This window comes from Gracilinanus agilis, chromosome 2, assembly GCF_016433145.1.
Source record: "Gracilinanus agilis isolate LMUSP501 chromosome 2, AgileGrace, whole genome shotgun sequence".
Taxonomy (NCBI): domain Eukaryota; kingdom Metazoa; phylum Chordata; class Mammalia; order Didelphimorphia; family Didelphidae; genus Gracilinanus; species Gracilinanus agilis.
The window spans coordinates 94,415,784-94,435,437 of NC_058131.1; the positions used below are offsets into that span (position 1 = coordinate 94,415,784).

A 19,654-nucleotide genomic window follows, 5' to 3' on the forward strand; every position below is an offset into this window, starting at 1 on the left:
CCTTCCATTTCCTTCCATTTCCTTCCTTCTTTTCTTTTCTTCCCCTTCTTCCTTTCCTTCCCCCCCCCCTCTAATTCCTCACCTCTCCTTTTCATCTTCTCTTTCTTTCATTACCTCCCATTAAGTCACCCTTGTTCTCATGAGTCCACTTTCTAAGACCACTATCCTTGGCAGTAAGAGTTACTATACATAAACCTTCCTCTACCTTCCGAGGCTGATGAATATCGTGCTACTCTTCAGAAAGGTGCAGACTTCATTTGGTTTGAAATAGCTCAGTAAGTGAGGACATCTATTAGGAAGAAAGAATGAGATAGCCTGGCATAGCGGAAGGAGGGCTGGACTTGGAAGCAGGAAATGTGAATTTTATTCTTAGCTTTGTCACAACCTTTGGGCTTTCCACGTTTCATATTTGCAGAGGGTTTTCACTTTACAGCAAGGTGAGATGATCTATCTCCCAAACATAGCTATCAAGGGATAGGGCTGAGCCTGGAATCCAGCCATTGTGACTCTCAAGTCCAGCTATTCTTTCTTTTGACCACTCCACTTCCTGGAAAATGAAAGAAAATGACCATACCAGAGGACCTAGAACTGCAGAGACCTACATGGGTCTTAACTTTTGCGTGTGTGTCATGGACCCTTTGAAATCTATGGACCCCATCTCAATGGTTTTAAATGCATAAAATAATAAGAAATCAATTTTTTTTAAGTACATGGACCTCAGATTAAGACTTACTCTTTTTTTTTTATTAAGCCTTACTTTCCACCCTAGAATTAATCCTAGGTATCAGTCAGAAGAAGAACAGTAAAGGCTAGGCAATGGGGGTTAAGTGACTTGTCCAGCGTCACACAGCTAGGAAGTATCTGAGGCCGTATTTGAACTGAGGACCTCCAATCCTGGCTCTTTATCCATTGATCCACCTAGTTTCCCCTGATAAGACTTACTCTTGATCTAATCTTTATTTTACAGATGAAAAAAACTAAGGTGTAGGGAGGTTCAGAGACTTCTGAGTCCCCTTCCAGCATGAGCATTCTAGGAGTCAAAGATATGACGGCAGTAGAGTATTCTCCTAGCTTGGTCCTTAATCATTTTAGAATCACAGACTAAAAGCTAAAAAAGAACCTCAGGGGTCACCTAGTCCCACCCTTCATTTTACAGATAAGGAAAACAAGTCCCAGGGAAGTGATTTCAACCTGCCAAAAGCCACATCTGTATTAAGTGACAGAGTTGGAAGTTGAACCAAGAGCTCTCCAGATTCTATATTTGGTGCTCTTGGCTCTGCCCCTCATCCCTCACCCCCACTGCCTGTCTTTCTCCCCTTCTTTGACCCAAGACATGTTCTCGCCCCTTGGAATGCAGGGCATCAGGACTGTGCCTCGAGAAACCGCAGAATATAGTTCGATTGCAGGGAAGGGTAGGTTACTTCATCTTGCCTCACGGGGCGGGTGTTAAGTGTTTGCAGTTCCCATTTCAGGGCAGGCAGGGTTCTAATAAATATTGAGCCAAGGGAAAAGATCTTTATCTAGGGTATTTTCACAAATAAGGGAGAAAAAAGGATTAAGAAGGGGTGAATGCAGGAACACTAGCTCTTGCCAGGATGAGATAGGAGACCTTCTTCTCTAAGCACTAGGAACAGCCCCAAAATAAATATTCAACCAATATTGACCTTAGCAAATATCTCTATAGCAAAAGACAGAAAGGACTGAAAGGGCCTATGCTTAAGAACAAGCTCTAAAGCAGAGGGTGCCAGATGCCAGGAGAGCTATTCTGGGCCTGCCTCCCACTGCCAGCCCAGGACACACACTTTCTAAAGGTGTTATCAGATCTGGGCTTCTGCCCATCCCACAGCAGTGGTGTGGCCTGTTGGGGTCTGATGGATGACGCACATGGATCCCGGTGGCAAGCTGAAGCATGGTCCTGCTCAGGGCTGATGGCTCTGATTGGTAGATATCAATGAAAGGTGATGCCAAGTCATCTTCAGCATCCCTCCCCCTGTCTTTTTTTTTTTTTTTCTCTTCTCCCTATCCACACTTCACTTGCTTCTTCCCTAGGTCTAAGGAAAAGCAGGTTCATGTGGAGAACTGTTCTGAGTACTACCAACTTTCCTAGTCACAATCCAAGGGGCAGCTAGATGACTCAATAGATTGAGAGCCAGGTCAAGAGATGGTAGGTCCTGGGTTCAAATCTGATCTCAGACACATGCCTAGCTGCATGACCTTGGGCAAGACATTTGACCCCCTCATTGCATAGTCCTTACCCTTTTTCTGCCTTGGAACCAATACACAGTAATGATTCTAAGACAGAAGGTAAGAGTTTTAACTTAAAAAAAAAAAATCACGGCAATCCATGCTTCTGAAAGTACTTTGAAGTCTTTTGTCTCATTTGGTCCTTATGCTCCAAGGGCAAAGGGAATATACATGGGTATGTGGGACATTGATATTATGTCACTGAGTCGCTATGCTTTGTATTAAAAAAATCCTCTCCCCATTCTAAGTTTTGGGGTTTTGTTGTTGTTTTGGGACCAAATTGTCCAGCCAATTGGTATTCCTCACATCTTAGGGGTCTTAGGGGGTACAGTGGATAGAGAACCAGTCCTGGAATCAGGAAGACTCAACTTTCTGGGTTCAAAAGTGGCCTTAGACACCTATTAGCTGTGTGACCCTGGGAAAGTCACTTAACTCTGTTTGCTTCAGTTCCTCATCTATAAAATGAGCTGGAGAAGGAAATGACAAACCACTCCAATATCTTTGCCAAGAAAACCCTAAATGAGGTCATGAGGAATCAGATATCACTGAAAAATGACTAAACACAAAAATTGCTTTGTAGACACAGGTTTAGACCATTCCCAAAGCAAACTGACCCACAAGTTTTTGTTGTAGTGGCCATGTTTTATTTAAAGATACCAAATTCATTTAATCAAGCATGAGCATCCATAATTGGCCTTTGAGAATATGGATGGCAACCTTTCTAGACAGGCAGCTCAACCAGGAGACTGTTATGTCCTAGAACTAGCTATGGAAAGAAATTCCTAAATACCTTCAAGATGAGGAAAACTTCAAAAAAGCTTTACTTTGCTGCCTTAAACACCCTCCTCCCTCACTTATTTCATATCTTCCTCCCTCCCTTCTTTCTGTCCTTTCTCCCACTTTTCATCCCCTCCTTTCCTTCCTTCTTTTCTTCTTCCCTTCCTCTGTTCTTCCTCCCCTTCTTGACTCTCTCCCCCCATCCTGCCCTTCTTTCATATGTTCCTCCTTCCCTCCCTCCATCCGTCTTTCCCTTCTTGATTCCCTCCTTTCTTTCATATATTCCTTCCTTTCTTTCTCTCTCCCATCCTTTCTTCCTGATTTCTGTTAAGGAGAAAAAATTTTTTTGGTTGTACTCAATACCTTTTTAATTTTTTTAATGGAAGTATAAGAGAGAACATATAAAACTCCAATAATCCTCCGAGCTAGGCATTGCCTAAAATTGCTTTTCCAATTTTTGCCCTGAAAGTTTGTGTAGAAATTCAAATCACTAGTTCTCAAAATTACCATATTCTGAAAAGGTATATCTATGATCCAAAAACCAACTTTCTGTGAGACTTGTGGAGCTAGGTCTACTTACACAGACCAGTTTGGGTAGCTATATTCCATCATGCAACGGGACATTGGCAGGGTAGGGAGTTGAATTTAGTCAATAACAGGTTGTGCAACCAAATACTATTGTTTTTCCAAAACACTTTAAAAAGAACTTTAGGACCCTCCCTTTTTAAATAAAGTAACCAGTTATTTTAGGGGAAAATAGGTAAGTCTTAACAAACAACTGGTGACTAAGAGAATTCAGCTACTGTTTTCTCCCCAGAATTCCTGGTTGGTTGATAGACTTCAATCAAGTTCTTTTAGAGGTATTTGTTTAGAGAACATGGCTTAGTGATAGTAGGTGACAATCAAAGACTAGAGAAAGAGAAACCAGCCCTTATTTTGTGTCCACTTGTCAATTAAATGTTAAAAGACTGATGAGACATGAGTGGCTCTAAAAATGAGGGGTAGAAGAAACAGCATTAAATAAAAAATTGGGATTGAAATAAGTGATGAAATAGTATGCAACAAGTTTCCATTTGCAGGTGAATTACATCCCAGGGACTGTAAAAGAATTTGAAGGTGTGAACCCAATACTACTGTCAACAACCCTAGAAAAATGGAGAATAGGCAGGATGTAAAAGGGAAAAGGGCAAAGGTTTTCCCATTTTTCAGAAAGGGGCAAAGGCTGAACTCAAGAAACTACAGGAAGCTCAACATTAATCTTTGGTCAAGTCTAGTAAACAAGCACTTATTAAGAAACTACTGTTCGCCAAGCACTTTGCTAAGCACTGAAGATGAAAAAAAGAGGCAAAAAAAAATAGTCCCTGTTCTCAAGTCCCTTGAAAAATTCTGGAAGAGAATTTATTCTGTTTTATTATTAAGCAGATGGTTTCTGAGCACTTAAAAAAAAAGAAATCGCTGATCATTCTAAGGCAGCATAGGTTCACTTAGAACAAGCCATACCAGACAAGCTTAGTTTTACTGTTTAATAGGATTACTACCCTATACTTTCAGCAGGGCATTTTAAAAGCCTCTCTTGATATCCTTCTGGGCAAGATGGCAAAATATGACTTCAGATCATCATAGAATGTAGTAAATCAATAATTCATTGAACAACCAGACCAAAAATATATTGATTGATGGATTGAAATCAATATGAGAAAAGGTTTAATGGTATGCCATAGACATGTCTTTGGCATTATCCAGTTTAACTTATCTAGTATGTATCTGAATACATACATACAGAGCAGGAATATTAATATACTTTGTAGATGACAGGAAGCAGAGAGCACTGATCCAACAGATGTCAGACTCAGGATTAAAAATGATTATGACAGGCTTGGATATGAAATGTAATGAGTAGGCACATAAAGCTTTGCATTTAGTTTCAAAAGTTTACCTAAACAACTACATCAAAAGGCAGAAATGATTTGATAACAGAGTTTTAGTTAATTGCAATAAAATCAAATGATGTGACCCGATTGCTCCTCAAGAGAACATAGATATACTTCAAAGATTTATTGGTTCAGGTACTTTCTCCACCAATATAGATCATAACTATTCTACATAGAGCCATAACTAGGAACTTGAGCACCTCAGGCAAATTCAGTCAAGAGTATGTCTCAGTTGTATAGGGACGGTGTTTTATTTTATCAAAACAACTGTTTTCTTGATGCCTTTCATCTCTGTGTCACAGTCAGGGATTTCTCTTCCCTAGATTTTATCCCCTGATTCCCCTTTCTTGTCTCCAAACACAACCAAGCAAAATATCCCATATATTGAATATATTTGCTAATACACGCAATATTCTGTCCTGATAAATCGTCTCCTCTCTGTCCCAAAGAAGGAGGTTTATTTTTTCTTGTCTGTTCTTTGTCACTTTCATCTGTTTTTCGGTAGTTTGAGTTCCTTTAGTAATGTTTTTATTTGAATTGTTGTATTGTGTTATTTTGTAATCATTGTATATATTATTTTCTTGGTGCTGCTTATTTCACTGCATCAGTTGGCAGTCTTTCTACATTTCTTTGAATTCCTCATATTTGTCAGTTCTTACTGTACCATAACATTCATTACTAAATTAAGCAATATTTTAAAGCACTCTGCACAATGCTTGACACATAGTAGTTACTTAATAAAGTAACTCCCTTCCCCTTCCCATTATATTTATTACACCATAGTGGGGTTTTTGTTTTTGTTTGTTTGTTTTTAGCTATTCCTACATGCCTGACACATAATAGGTACTTAATAAAGTACCTCCCTTCCCTTTGCCATTATATTTATCATACCATAGAAGTTTTGTTTTTTGGTTTGTTTGGGATTTGTTTTTTTGCTTTAGGTATTTAGCAGACAATTGAGCATCCACTTCTTTTTCAGTTTTACACTAGCACAAAGAGAGCTGCTTTAAACATTTTGGTGGGTCATATACCCAGTAATGGAATCACTGGGACAAAGAGTTAATCACTTTTTTTACATAATTCAAGTTTGACATGTAGAATGGTTGACCATTTCCTATCTTGAAATACATCAGCGTGCCTATCTTCCCATGGTCCCTCCAACATTTGTTGCTCCCATTTTTTATCATCTTACCAGCTTGCACAATGGAAAGCAGAATGATAGGATTGTTTTAATTTTCATTTTTATATTATAATTCATATAATAAGTGATTTAGAGCATATTTTGATGTGACCATATATAGCTTATTTATTATTTGTGTTTATTAATGTTAATTTTTCTTTGAAAACTGTTCATTCTCTATTAAGGATATTTCTGATTTTCCCTATATGTTTTGGATATCAGAATTTTATTGATATTTGACTCAAATATTTTTCTACTCTACCATTTCTCTTTAATTTTTGTCTTCATTGATTTTTGTTATGCAAAATCTTTTAAGTTTTGTGTAGTTGATTTTATCTATATGATAACCTTTATCCTTTGGTTAAGAATTCTGGGAAAATATTCAAACTTAGAACAAATTGTGACCTGTGGATGACTAGAGAAAAGTAAATGCATTATTACGCCACATGAGCTATGGTTTTGAGTGGATGCAAATCCCCAGAATATCTTGTGACTATCATAGACATTCTGGGAGCCTCACATGCAAGTAAGAGATGTTCTGTATATGGGATATTGTATTAGTTCCCATCCACTCAGATTCAACCCTTATAAGTCCCCAGCGATCTGAACTGAATTTGCTTCAGGTGTTCAAATTCCTAATGTAGAGAGATTATGATGTACTTTGGTAGAGAAAGTATCTGAACCAAAAAAAATCACAAATCTTTGAAATATGTCTGTACTCATTTTAGTAGCAGTCATGCCAAATTGTTTGATTATATTGCAATTAATTAAAACTCTTTTGTCAAGTCATTTCTTCCCCTCTGGCCTCTAGTCATCCAGATGATAGCTCTTTGAGCCATAAATTTAAGGATATTAGATTAGTCATCTAATCCAACCTCATCCTTTTATAGATGAGGTAACTGAGGACTAAAGATGGCAAGTGACTTGCTCAAGATCACACAAGTGGTATAGAATAAGAAAGATTTGAACTCAGGACCCTCTCATTCCAAAGTCTGACATTTTCTAATTCAAAGCAAATTGACTTAATGTAGTATAATAAAAAGTCACAATAATCCATCCCTGACACCACTCTCCAGAAGAAGCTGGGGTACATTCTCCCATATATGCACACACCATCAGCAAGGAAAATATGCATATATCTGTCAAGAGTATAACTGTTAATGTTATTGTGATTTAGTGGCTGGAGTCCCTGACTTAGGGTCTGAAAGACATGGGAAGATTAAAATCCTGTCTCAGACTCTGAAAAAGTCACTTAAAACTTTGAAGCCCCAACATCATCATATCTAAAATGGTAGGGCTAGACTTATGCTCTCTGAGGTCCTTCTAACTCTAAATCTGAGTATTTTTGTTTCAGGGCTATATCATGGCCAACAAAAATTCTTGCTGCCTTCCTACACATAGACTAGAAAACCATCCTTCAGGCATATTGTAAAAAGGTTTCCTGAACTGGATCAAGAGGTTGAGTATCTTCCAAATCTAACATTCTAAAATTCAATGACAGAAGTTTACAAATAGGAAAACTTGACCTCTGTTCTTACATAATCCATGGCCTGCTAGAGAATCAAGATATAGGTTTGAGGAATAATTAGAGTACAATTCAGACCTGAATCGTGTGGTCCAAATTCTAAGTGTTTTAGAGCTTCCAGAAAGGCTGGGAATCCTTCACAGAGGAAACAAGACTTGAGTGTGGCTGTGATTGATGGGTACAATTTGGATGGGCAGAGGGACAAGGGGATATAACTTTTGAGAGAGGGAGTAGTATGAGCCAAGACTGGAGAAGGAAGACATTGGAGATATGAAAAGCAATAAGATTAGAGAAGCTGCTTTGTGTAGGAGAATAGTGGGAAAGATTGGTTTGCGACCAGGGGGATAGTGAACCTTGGAAGCCAAGCAAGAATTTGGAATTGATTCAATGGGCAATAACTTGGATCCATGGTAGGTTCTTGAGGAGAGGAACTACAGGGGCATGATAAAAGTATTATTTTAAGGAGATTAGCATTGTGGACTCATTGTCCCTGTGTTTTGATGCATTCTTCAAAGCAAGAATGCAAAGCAAAGTACAAACTCAGTTAAACAAAATACTAAGAGATTGAGGACTTCCTCAAAAAATTTCTGGAGCAAATAAGAATTAACTACAAAACCTTTTATTCTTCCTTAATTGTTTAAAAAGAAAGAAAAAGCTTTCTGAAATTCATTTTCTTGCTTTAGTAAGGTCCTTATTGAATAAGACTCTTCCTGAGGCCCCAAGGACATCATCATCATAGCTCACGTTCAGAGAACACATTACAATTCATAAAGGATGCATTGAAGCAGGGAATACAAGTAGTTGTCAAAGGAGCAAACTGAAGCTCGAGGCTGTCAATGGACTCGACCCAGGTAGTTCTGACTAGCAAGTGTCAGAGTCAGCATACAACCTGTCAGACACAAGCTTCCTCACTCTGAACAGTAGCTCTTATTGTGCAGACCTAGATAAAGAGGTAGAGAAGGGGTAGGAACTCATCTGGGGATTTGCTGGACTCAGTATTCTTAAATAATTCCCCACACCAGTTTGGCTTCTTCTGCCATTTTCCCTCCCTGAGTACCTGGATATCATCTCTATTTATTTATCTATTTATATCATCCAAGTACAAGATGCCCTTTATTTCAACCCAAGAAATTTAACCTAAACCTAAACCATCTCCACTTGTCATAAACAGTTTAAAGTAACTTTTCTTTGCTTTCTAGCAAGGAATATCCCAAATCCTGTATAATTCTCCAAATTTATAGAGCTATTCTATGGTTGAAGCTCCCTCCAAAAGAGAATCCATAAGGGTGCTGGAGAGTTAATCCCATTTCTCTTCCTTCTCCTAAAACTTGCATTTCTGTTCCTTCAAGATAACTCAAAAACTCCCTTCTATAGGAGACCTTTCCCAGTTTTCTTAATGGCTAGAGCCTTCCCTTTAAAACAAAAAATAAAAAAATAAATCTTACCTTCCATCTTGGAAGCAATCCTAAGTACTGTTTCCAAGGCAGAAGAGTGGTAAGGACTAGGAAACTGAGGTTAGGTGACTTGTCCAGGGTCACACAGTTAGGATGTATTCAAATCCAATTTTGAACCCAGGAATCCAGTGTCTAGGCTTGCTCTCTATCTACTGAGTCACTCAGGTTTCCCATAGAACCTTTCCTTTAAAAGGATGGCTTCCATTTACTCTATGTCTCTTGTATGTACTTACTATTGATATGTTGTCTCCCCATCAGAATGTAGGCTTATTGAGGGCAGAGATTCTTCTTGCCTTTCTTTGTATTCCTAGATCTAAGCACAATGCCTGGTACATAAAAAGTCTTTAATAAATGATTGTTGATTTACTGATTATTATAACTCATAATAGTAGAAAAGGAAGGCCCAGATTTGCTTCAGGGCCTTCTCCCATTTTGCCTTTCTAGTACTGAAGCCTCCTCTTCTCTGCAGAATTCTTGGCTCAAATACTCTAGTGGAGAGCCCCTTCTTTGGGGGTGCTGGTGAATAGGGTTCTCATTAATCAAACTTGGACTTTTTTCTTTTCAGAATATTTTGTAAAGGATTAAGAAGAAAATGAAGCTCAAAAGTGAGGATTAGAGTTTAAAGCAAAAAAGGACACAGAATTTGATTATTCAGATGGATAATAATTCAATTCAACAAGTAATTTATTAAATGAACACTGTACATCACTGGCCCTGTGCTAAGTACTTTAGGAAGATACAATAAATATAGAACTGGGCCTTGTTCTCAAAGAATATTGAGTCTATTTGAGGAAACAGGATCAGCACATGATTGGTGATTGCCTCAGCTGGTCCACTCTTTATTGTGTGGCTTAACCATTCCTCCCCTACAGCCCATTCCAACCCCCTTCCTCTCTACTCCCAGATGTCAATGATCTTAGAAAGGATTTCAATCTCCTTTTCTATGGCCCAACTCACCAGTAAGCAAAACGTTGCTCCCTGGCCACCATTTTCCATATAGGAAACACATATAGTGTTATCTTCCTTTATTAGAATGTAAGCCCGTTGATAGTAAGAACAGTCTTTGCTTTTGTTCCTGTATCTCCAGTGCTAAGCAGGTACTCAACACATAGTAAAACACTTTTTTATTTATCTATTCATTTTTTTTATTCCTCAAGTTCCTTAAGTTCTGAATCAAGTTTTTATTAAATTTGCCACCAGAGTTTGGAGAAAAACTAGAGTTGTAAGAAAAGGCTTCGTGAAGGAGATGATTGATTTGAATCTTGAAGGATAAGTGTGATAGCAAGTGCTTGAAAGCCACTGCTTCTCCTCATCCTCAGTCTTTTTCTCACCAGTGTAAATAAAAGGAGACTAGCTAGCTCTGAAAAGGGATTAATCATTCTGCCTGGTCACAGTCTTTAGTTTCTTCAGGTCTACACGGCACCAAAGCTACTGGTTGAACATCCATCCAGGACACCAGTGCTCTTTCAGAACTGTTCAGACTATATTTCAATCATAAGCTGTCTTTTCTAGAGAGTTATTATCTCTTTTAGGGCAAGACATTTCCAAGATCCTCTCTGACTTCACATGCATATGAATTTGAGTCAGAACAAAAAGTAAGCTAAGAAGGCATGGTCATTCTGTTACCTCACCAACAAGAGGTGAGCATAACAAGGGCAGACAAAAATGACTGTTTTCAATAAATACACTGTCCCCCTTTTTTTGACCACTGAAGCCGAAGCATTTTCCCTTTGATTTTGATCTCATCCTAGCCACAGTGAGTAGAAAACATGAACAGAAAGCCCACCAGCCTTTAAAAGCTTGTGATTATGATTTAAATACATTTGAGGGACGGTTCTGAATAAAGACTGGATGGCAAGTCAACCAACCTTGATGAAATATAGAAGTAAAGAAACTCAAAGAGCAAGGTAGGGGGAAAGTAAAAGGAGAATTCTAGGTAACTAGAAAAGGCATGATTTTCAGGACATGGACATCCTGTGCATACAGAGTGATGATTGGTCATCTCAGTGGGTCTGTTTCATGCTCTGTTTCTCACAATGATCAACAATGTTTGATGAATGGGTTCTCTCTCTTAGTGGTTTGTTTATAATCTCTGCTCCCTAAAGAACATTAGAATTATCTTCCCCTTATCCTTGCTTATTAGCCCCAGAATCCTGTCTTTTCTGAAGGAATTAAAAAGACTTTCAGAGACAGTGTGGTCATCCTCCCTGATTCAGCCTCCAAGGTTAGTGACATGTCTCCCCAGGGATCCTTTATGGTCCTTCATCCTATCTACTCACTAGGAATTTATCTAAACTTTTTTCTAATCTATTTATGTTTTCATATTGGCATTGCCTCTCTGTAAAAAAGCCTTTCACTTATCCTAAACTTAACCTTTTTTTTTTAGCCCCACAGAATAACTTCTACAGTTACTGAGAGGGGGTAAAAAATAGGAGCTCCCATTGTTTTTATGGTCTATTGATTACTGGGGAGAAAATTGCCTTGGTAGAATAAAATCTAGCCTTTAAGACTTACCTCCCACAAGGTATCTTTCATGAATGTCTTAGGATCCAACAAGGGCAGGCAAAAATAAATCATATTCAATAAGTATCCTGTCCCAACATAGTCAATAAGTATTAATTAAAGACTTTAATTAAAGGCACTGTACTAATGACTGAAGAAGCAAAGAAAGACAAAAACATGGTTCCCCACCTTCAAGAGGTCACATTCAGATTCCTTGTTAGCTTCAACCAGAAATATGTTTGCTAAAAGATCCTTTGGTTATCAGTGTCAAGCCAGTCATAAAACAGGGAAATCAATATGTGCCAGAAATGTTCCATGGAGGGTGAACTGCAACAAGTCCAAATGTAAGAAGAAATCCCCATGGGTGGTTCTTCATATTCTCCTGTTTGCCAATGGTGTCATTGTGCTGATTATAATGAACCCCAGCACACTAGAAAGTCTACTTAATGAAATCAATCTATCAATCAATCAGTCAAACAGCATTTATAAGTAACTACTTTGTGCAAAACAAAGCAATTGGTGCTAGAGCTACAAAAACAAAAATGAAATAATTCCCGCTCTCAGAGAATTTAGGTTCATCAAATCTGTCCTCAGATACTACCTAGCTGTGTGACCCTGAACAAGTGACTTAACCCTCATTGCCTAGCCCTTGTTGCTCTTCTGCCTTGGACCAGAAGGTAAAGGCTTAAGAAAATGTTTTTAATTAAAAATTTTAAAACTTAGGTTCAATCTGTTGTGGGAGAGGTCCAAACATGGGGCATACCCAAAGTCTGAGTATACTTTTAAGTTTAACAGATGAACGTTGATGAAAGATTAAAACTGCAATAAGACTTTGGAAGGAAGGAGAGAAAGGGTTTTTTTAAGGGCTTTAGAAGTTGGCTAAGGTGGAAGAAGAAATTAAGACATTCTGAACTTAGTGAACAGCATAGATAGAGGTAGGAAAGTATACTAGTAACAATTCCCAAATTCATGACATTTCCCTTTGTGCATTCTTCAATTCCAAAAACAAAATGTAAGTTAATTGTCATGCTTAACAATTTGACAGTAGGTGTTTCCATTTTTATTTGTTGATGAAACTTGGCTCTTGAACCTTAGACGAATGAGTTGTGAAATTCTAGTGTACTTCTGGATATTAAAACATGGTTTACTTTCCTAATGGCCTATAACCAAGGCATAACCTGTTGGCTAAACAGTGAGTGCAAACAGAACATTACTAAGGGTTTGCTAATGTTCTTCCCACTCACCCTCTATTAACAGCCAGTTTTGTAGGCATCCAGAAATGACAAAGTCCTGGGAATGGAAAGTGAAGAGTTTGTAGAGAAAGCTAGTTTATGGATTAAAAAAAAAGTAAATGAGTCTGTCTTTGGCAACCTTCCACTTCTGTTTCTACATTCTTTCCTACCTTCTTCTTCCTGCCACCTAATTAACTCTGGACCCTCTAGGTGCCCATTTCCTTATTCACTTAGGCACAGAGGAAAAAGCAATGAAATTGGAATCAGGAAATGTTAAGTTCAAATTCAGACTTAGACACTTGCTGTATGAGCCTAAGCAAATCACTGCCTGCCTTGGTTTCCTCATCTGTAAAATGGGAATAACAATAGCACTTCCCTTCCAGGGTTATGGTAAGGATAATGGGCTACATAAAGTGTTCTGCAAACTTTAAAACACCACATAAATGCTAGCTCTTATGACAATTATTATCACTTAGGCAATTTTAATCACCAGTTAATCAATTCATTATTAATCAATATTAATAAAGTGTGTAAAGTACTATGGTAAGTAGTGAGAATACAATGATTTTTCAAAATGACAACTTCTTGCTATCAAAGAATTTACATCCTATCATTAGGAAGATGGCATGCCCAGAGATAATTATGATACAAAGTAGACAGTCATGGGGGCAAAGAGGAGACCTAGAATGGTTTTGAAAGAGTATGCTTTCACTTACTTGTCAATATTGCCTGGTGTTTTGAGCTCTCTTTTCGTTTATATATGCTATATTTCCATGAAGAAGGCTTTGTTTTCTGAGGGTAGAGCTTATGAATAATACCTCTGTGAATCTCCTATACTACCTAGAATCAGAGAGTCAGTATTAGAGAAAATGGAAAAGATCATTTTTCTGGGACTTCTCCTTTTCTACTTCCCCACTCTCCCTTATAACACAGTTACTCGTTTACATGTCTTTTCTCCTGTTAGTATTAGAGATGATTAGAGAGAGCTCTCCACTATAGTACCCATCCAGGACAGCCCCAAATTACTCCAAAACTTATGGTCCTTAAACCAAAGGGTATTATTCTTTGCAGATGCAGTGCTCACACTTCACCCATCATAGACCGAGAAAGGACATCTTATTAAAGATCTTCAGAGATTTCCACCTTTTTCTCTATTATTTAGCCACAAATGGGTAGTAGACTAGACATCATATTATTTGTTATATGTAATGGAAAGCCTTCAAGTAATCAGTTATGTTCTTTTCCTCCTATTCTTAGAGGTAGAGAAGAACTAGTAATAAATATTAGTTTTTACACACATATACATACACACTCTTAGGGTTTTAAGGATTTTTAAAATGTCCCCTCTTCTTAGCAGTCCCATAAGGCAGGTAGTACAAGTATGACGGGTAAGGAAACTGAATCTCTGAGGTGGAGTCATTTGCCCAAAATCTTATGGTTAGTAAGTATTTTAGGTGGGAATTGAACCTATATCTTCTTATTTGAGGTCCTGAGATCTTGCCACTGTGCCAAATGGCTGTTTACCATCCAGTATGATAGTCCTTCCTATATTTTTTGCCTCCAGAAATTTCTATTTTTAAAGCTAAAATAAGCCTTTTTTCATACATTTTGTTTTGGGCAGCTAGGTGACACAATGGATAGAGACAGGAGTCAGGAAGACCTAAATTTGACCTCAAACACTTACTAGCTATGTAACCCTGTGGCAAATCACTTAGCCCCATTTGCCTCTGCTTCCCCATCTACAAAAACTAGCTGGAAAAGGGTATATAGCCAACCACTCTAAGATTTTTGCCAGAAAATTCCGAGTAGGGTCACAAAGAGTAGGACATAACTGAGATAACTGAATAACAAAAACGCATTTTATTTACCAGACATTTACTTGCCTTTTTTTCTTCTCTGACTACTCTCTCAACTGACCAGTCCTTAAAAGCTAGGAAGATAATTTCATCTACTCCATGTTATCTCCCCAAGACTACCTATCAGTCTTTTGCTTTAAAAAAATATGTCCAATTTTTTGGACAAGCTATTGGCCAGCTTGCTTTCCATTCTGACTCATAGATCTTTCTTCCTTTTTTTTTTTTTTTAATTTTCTCTGTAGTAATTGCATAGCATTGCATAGCCCTTCCCCACCTTATGTTGGTATGAAATCTTGCCCTGAACTTCTGGCTGAATTTAGCATGGTCACTTTCTGATTTTTCTCTGGCATTCCAAAGGTACTTGGAATGTGAATCTATCTACATCCAATCCAAACCAATGACCTTTGTGCAACACCAGTTGATGAAAGTACTATGTGCTAGATACCACAAAAATATACTATTTAGCCTGGATTATAATTCTTTGCCCTGGCATTCAAAGACCCCCACAATCTGGCCTCAACTTCTTCATTCATGCATGTATATAAGCATTACAAGCATTCATCCATTCAGAAGGTAAGTTCTCATTATGAGCAGAGTACTGAGTTTAAAAAGGAGATGATACAAAGACCTCATGAAGCTTAAAGCCTACCTTTCTGAACTCCCACAAGACTATTCCCTCCACCTTTTGGTCCATCTAGATTGGTCTCCTCATTGTCTCCTGCAACCAACCTTGACATCCCTCCCTTTGTTCGTGGTGTTTTGTCCCCCTAGAATGTCATTGTATCCTCTAAGAAACAGCTCATAATAAGGAAAAAGACTTGGACAAAAATATTCATAGCCACACTCTTTGTGGTGGCAAAAAACTGAAAAATGAGGGGGTGTCTGTCAATTGGGAAATGGCTGAATAAATTGTGGTATATGATGGTGATGGAATATTATTGTGCTGAAAGGAATAATGAACTGGAGGAATTCCATGTGAACTAGAAAGACCTCCAGGAACTGACGCAGAGCAAAAGTAGCAGAACCAGGAGAACATTGTACACAGAGACTGTTACATTATGGCACAATCAAAAGAAACAGCTCAAGTCCCACTGTTATAGAAGGGACCTGGAGTCAGCTCAGGAGTGTCATTTGTTAAATTTACAACTTGGAAAGTGGCAAATGCCACAAATAGGGGCTTATTTATTTTGTCTAGTTTTGTGGCTGGTCTAGACTTAAGAAAGGGACGGGGAAATGTTAAGAATGCAATTAAAAGGAATGTTTGTCCTCTGTGTATTGTATATATATATATGTATATATACATATATATATTTAGTATACATATACATACACATGTATCTGTCTCTGTATGAATATACACTTATTTATTTATTTTTGGGGAGTCTGTTGTTAAAATTGCCAGCATCCTCTTTGCACCTTCCTGAGAAGACCTTCCCTACCCAATTCAGCCCACGGTAACTTATCTCATTTCAGAATTCTTGTGTGTTGTATTTAACAAGGATGCTACTCACCTAATAATTGGTACCTTTTTTTTCAAACTGAACCTGTGATTCCATTTTTATAAGGAGTCATGAAACTGTCTCAGGCCAACACAACTAAGTATTCTTCCTCTCCTCACTTGGACACATCTCTATAATTTCACTATTACAATACCCTCTATGTTGGAATGTTAGAAAATTACCTCCTTCCCTGAAAGGTTAAGGGTTTTTAACCTGGATCACAGACCCAGTGTATATCTGAGGCAGAACTTGAATCCAGGTTTTATCAACTCTGAGGGCAGTTCACTGACCACTATGCAATGTTGCCTCTCATTACTTTCTTGGTAATAGTTGCCTTATGCTCTGAGACCTCTTTTCACATATATGCACTATATACCTTAAAAAAAAACAACAAAAACAAACAAACAAAAAATCTTTAACTTAGTATAGATTTAAAAATCTATCCTAAGTGTCAATTCCAAGGCAGAAAAGAGGTGAGGGCTAGGTAAATGGGGTGAAGTGACTTGCCCAGGGTCACACAGCTAGAAAGTATCTGATACCAGATTTCAACCTGGACCCCCTTCTGCAGTCCTGGCTCTCTATTCACTGAGCCACCTAACTGGGCCCATTCACTGTATTTCAACAAGTAAGCTTAACTCTCTGAGGGAAGTAAAGTCCATGAATTCTTTGGCATGTCTTTTTTAGCCAGGGAATCAGAGAGTGTTAGGAAATTTGGACTCCATTTGTCTGGGACGTCTTCTTTTCTAACTCATCCCACTCTTCCTCATATCATAGTTATCTATTTATATGCCTCTTCCCCTGTTAGATGATAATATCTTGGACAAAAGAGTCTAGAACTTTAGATCATAGATACCTTTCTATGTCTGTATGCCTTGCACACAGTAGGTACTTAAGAAATAATTTTTCACTCACTGGAGTTTATTGCCCTCAGTTTATAGTTGAGGAAACAACTAGGGGCACAGAAATATGAAATAATTTGCCCAAAGTCACACAGCTATTTAGTGGCAGAACTAGGTTAACCCAGCTGTCAAGATTCTCTGTCCAATACATCAGAGTTACTATTTGCCCAGTCTCCCAGGCTAGCAGTGATCTTACAGAACTCTCCCCTTAACCCCCAGCCAGTGCAATATCCTTCTAACAAATATATGATGTCTCTACTACATGATTATCCCAGGCTCATCTGTTCCCCATTGGGGAGAATGCTCTGTTGGACCCTTGTCAGAATCCTTACCTGGGGCTCACCTTTAGGCCCATAGCCAAGGGCAGTAAATTTATTCTTCTGTGCAATGGAAAGTGGGAAGAGATAGGTCTCCCTCATGGTCATAAGAGGCAGGAGAGCAGAACATTTCAAAGGAATGAGGGATGGGTTCCTGAACAGCTAGAAGGTTCGACCTAATCATCAGACTATCCTTCCCACATTCCAAAGAGTGTATAATGTGTTATAATCCCACTTATCTACTTTTCCATTATTCCTAGTCACTCCTTCCCCTTCCACCTTCTCAACCAGAAACAGATCCAAGTATTTCTTAAAGCTACCCTTCCCACCCACCCAGCTACTTTCCCTTTTCCTTGGTGCCATCTAAGTGCTACATCTGGAGTCAAGAAGACTCAGGTTAAAAAATGGGCTCAGACAAATGAGTCACTTAATCTCTGCCTCAGTTTCCTCAACTGTAAAATAGGGGTAGCATCTACTTTTCAGGATAGGAAGGATAAGTGGGACAATATTTATAAAGGACTTTGTGAGCCAGGCATTACAGAAAGGGTAGTTATTATTTTTTATTTTTATATTTATATAAATATATAATATATACAATTTTTTAATTATGAATTACCTGAGTAAGGTAGCCTCCAGGGTTGATTACTCGTAACTTGAATCCTGCCTTGGACAAGAGGCTGTTTGAGCAATTATGTCCACTCTTTAGGCAGGAAGGTCAACCCAATCTCAACTTCTCTCCTTTTTTTTTCCTCCTGCAGAAAACCAAAAGAGACGTCAATAACTTTGATCAAGACTTTACTCGGGAAGAACCAGTCCTCACACTAGTTGATGAAGCAATTGTTAAACAGATCAATCAAGAGGAATTCAAGGGGTTCTCCTATTTTGGAGATGAGCTGCTCCCTTAAGAAGCTGCCCCAGGATACATGATTCAGGAGACTGCAGGAAGGATTTCCACGAAAGGCAAATTTCCTGAGATTCAGTAAATTCATGAACTACTTCTGCCAAGAGCCCACACCCCCACTTACAACTCTATTTATTGTATTCCCACTCCCATCTCCCTCAGGTTCAACCTAGCCCAGCCTGGCCCATCTTCTACCTTGTGACCCAAAGGCACTTTTAGGTTCTGTCTCTCCAAGGAACACAAAATCACTTTGTCTTAGAAATTGTAGATGTAACACACTGCCATGTTTTTTACCATTTGCAAGCCTGGTTTCACTTCTAGAGATCACTTGTCAAGGATGCAAATTCCATGCGTTTTACTGACCAGGAAAGAGGGAGGAGGAGAAAGAGGAGGCAGAGAAGATGATGGTGGCGACAAGAAGAAGAAAAGAAGAAGTTCATTATACTTTTGGCAATGGAAAAATGGCAAATCTCAATTCTTGTAACCTTGTATCTCCAGAAAGGAATCATGTTAATTTTTTCATGTTAATTTAATTTCTCATTAAATTGAATATGGAATTAGTTGAACATTTGAAAAAAATCAAAATGGCTCAAGATAGGAAACTCTTAAGAAGCTATTAAAGGGCTAAAATGCAACGAGAACCAAATTATCCAAAGTCAACACAAAACATCATAGTAGAAGAGGGGTCTTCCTAGGGGGTTTCATGTGTTTTTAGATAGATGAACGTGCAGCCCTTCATCCAGCTAGCAAGATTCTGCCTAAACACGTGTGCCACGGGAGTGAAAGAGAGCCAAAAACACTGGTGATCTAGGGGGAAACCTCAGTTCCAAAATGCTATTCCTGGTTTTTGGTCTTAATGACCCTGCATCAACTATTTATATTTATTTTTCACTGCAGTGTGTTACCTTTGCACACTTTTATAAAATCGTAGTACTACTATGTGGTGTCGTGTGTGTGTGTATGTGTGTGTTTTTAATTAACTCTATAAAACTGAATCTTTAAACCTCTGCTTTGGGAAGAAGCAGGAGAAAGTGAAACACGGCGGAGGGTCAAGAGAAGTGAACCGTGACCAGTTGGCGGAGTGCACGCATATGGCGGTATAAAGCTATAACTCATGTGAATGCCGCTTAATGAATGTGAAGTGACCTCCTGTAGATACACTAACAGTGTTATTATGGACTTTGATTTCCAGGTATTCATCCCCTGTGATTTTGTGTACTTAGAGTGCAGAGGTCATTTGATTATCTATTTTACTGAACCCTTTTTTGTGCAGCCAACAGAATCCGTGCTCAGAATTATCTATGGATTCTCCAGCTGCCCCCTGCCCTCCCCCCGTA

At 38.4% G+C, this 19,654-nt stretch overlaps 1 protein-coding gene across 1 annotated transcript in view; it reads left to right on the plus strand.

The window, feature by feature from the left end:
* Nucleotides 1-18,321, plus strand: part of PRKCE (protein kinase C epsilon) — a 726,422-nt gene extending 708,101 nt beyond the window's left edge. The window contains exon 15 of the mRNA XM_044663289.1: nt 18,175-18,321. Within this exon, the coding sequence (XP_044519224.1) occupies nt 18,175-18,321 (147 nt within the window). The remainder of the gene's footprint in view (nt 1-18,174) is intronic.
* The last annotated feature ends 1,333 nt before the right edge of the window (nt 18,322-19,654 follow it).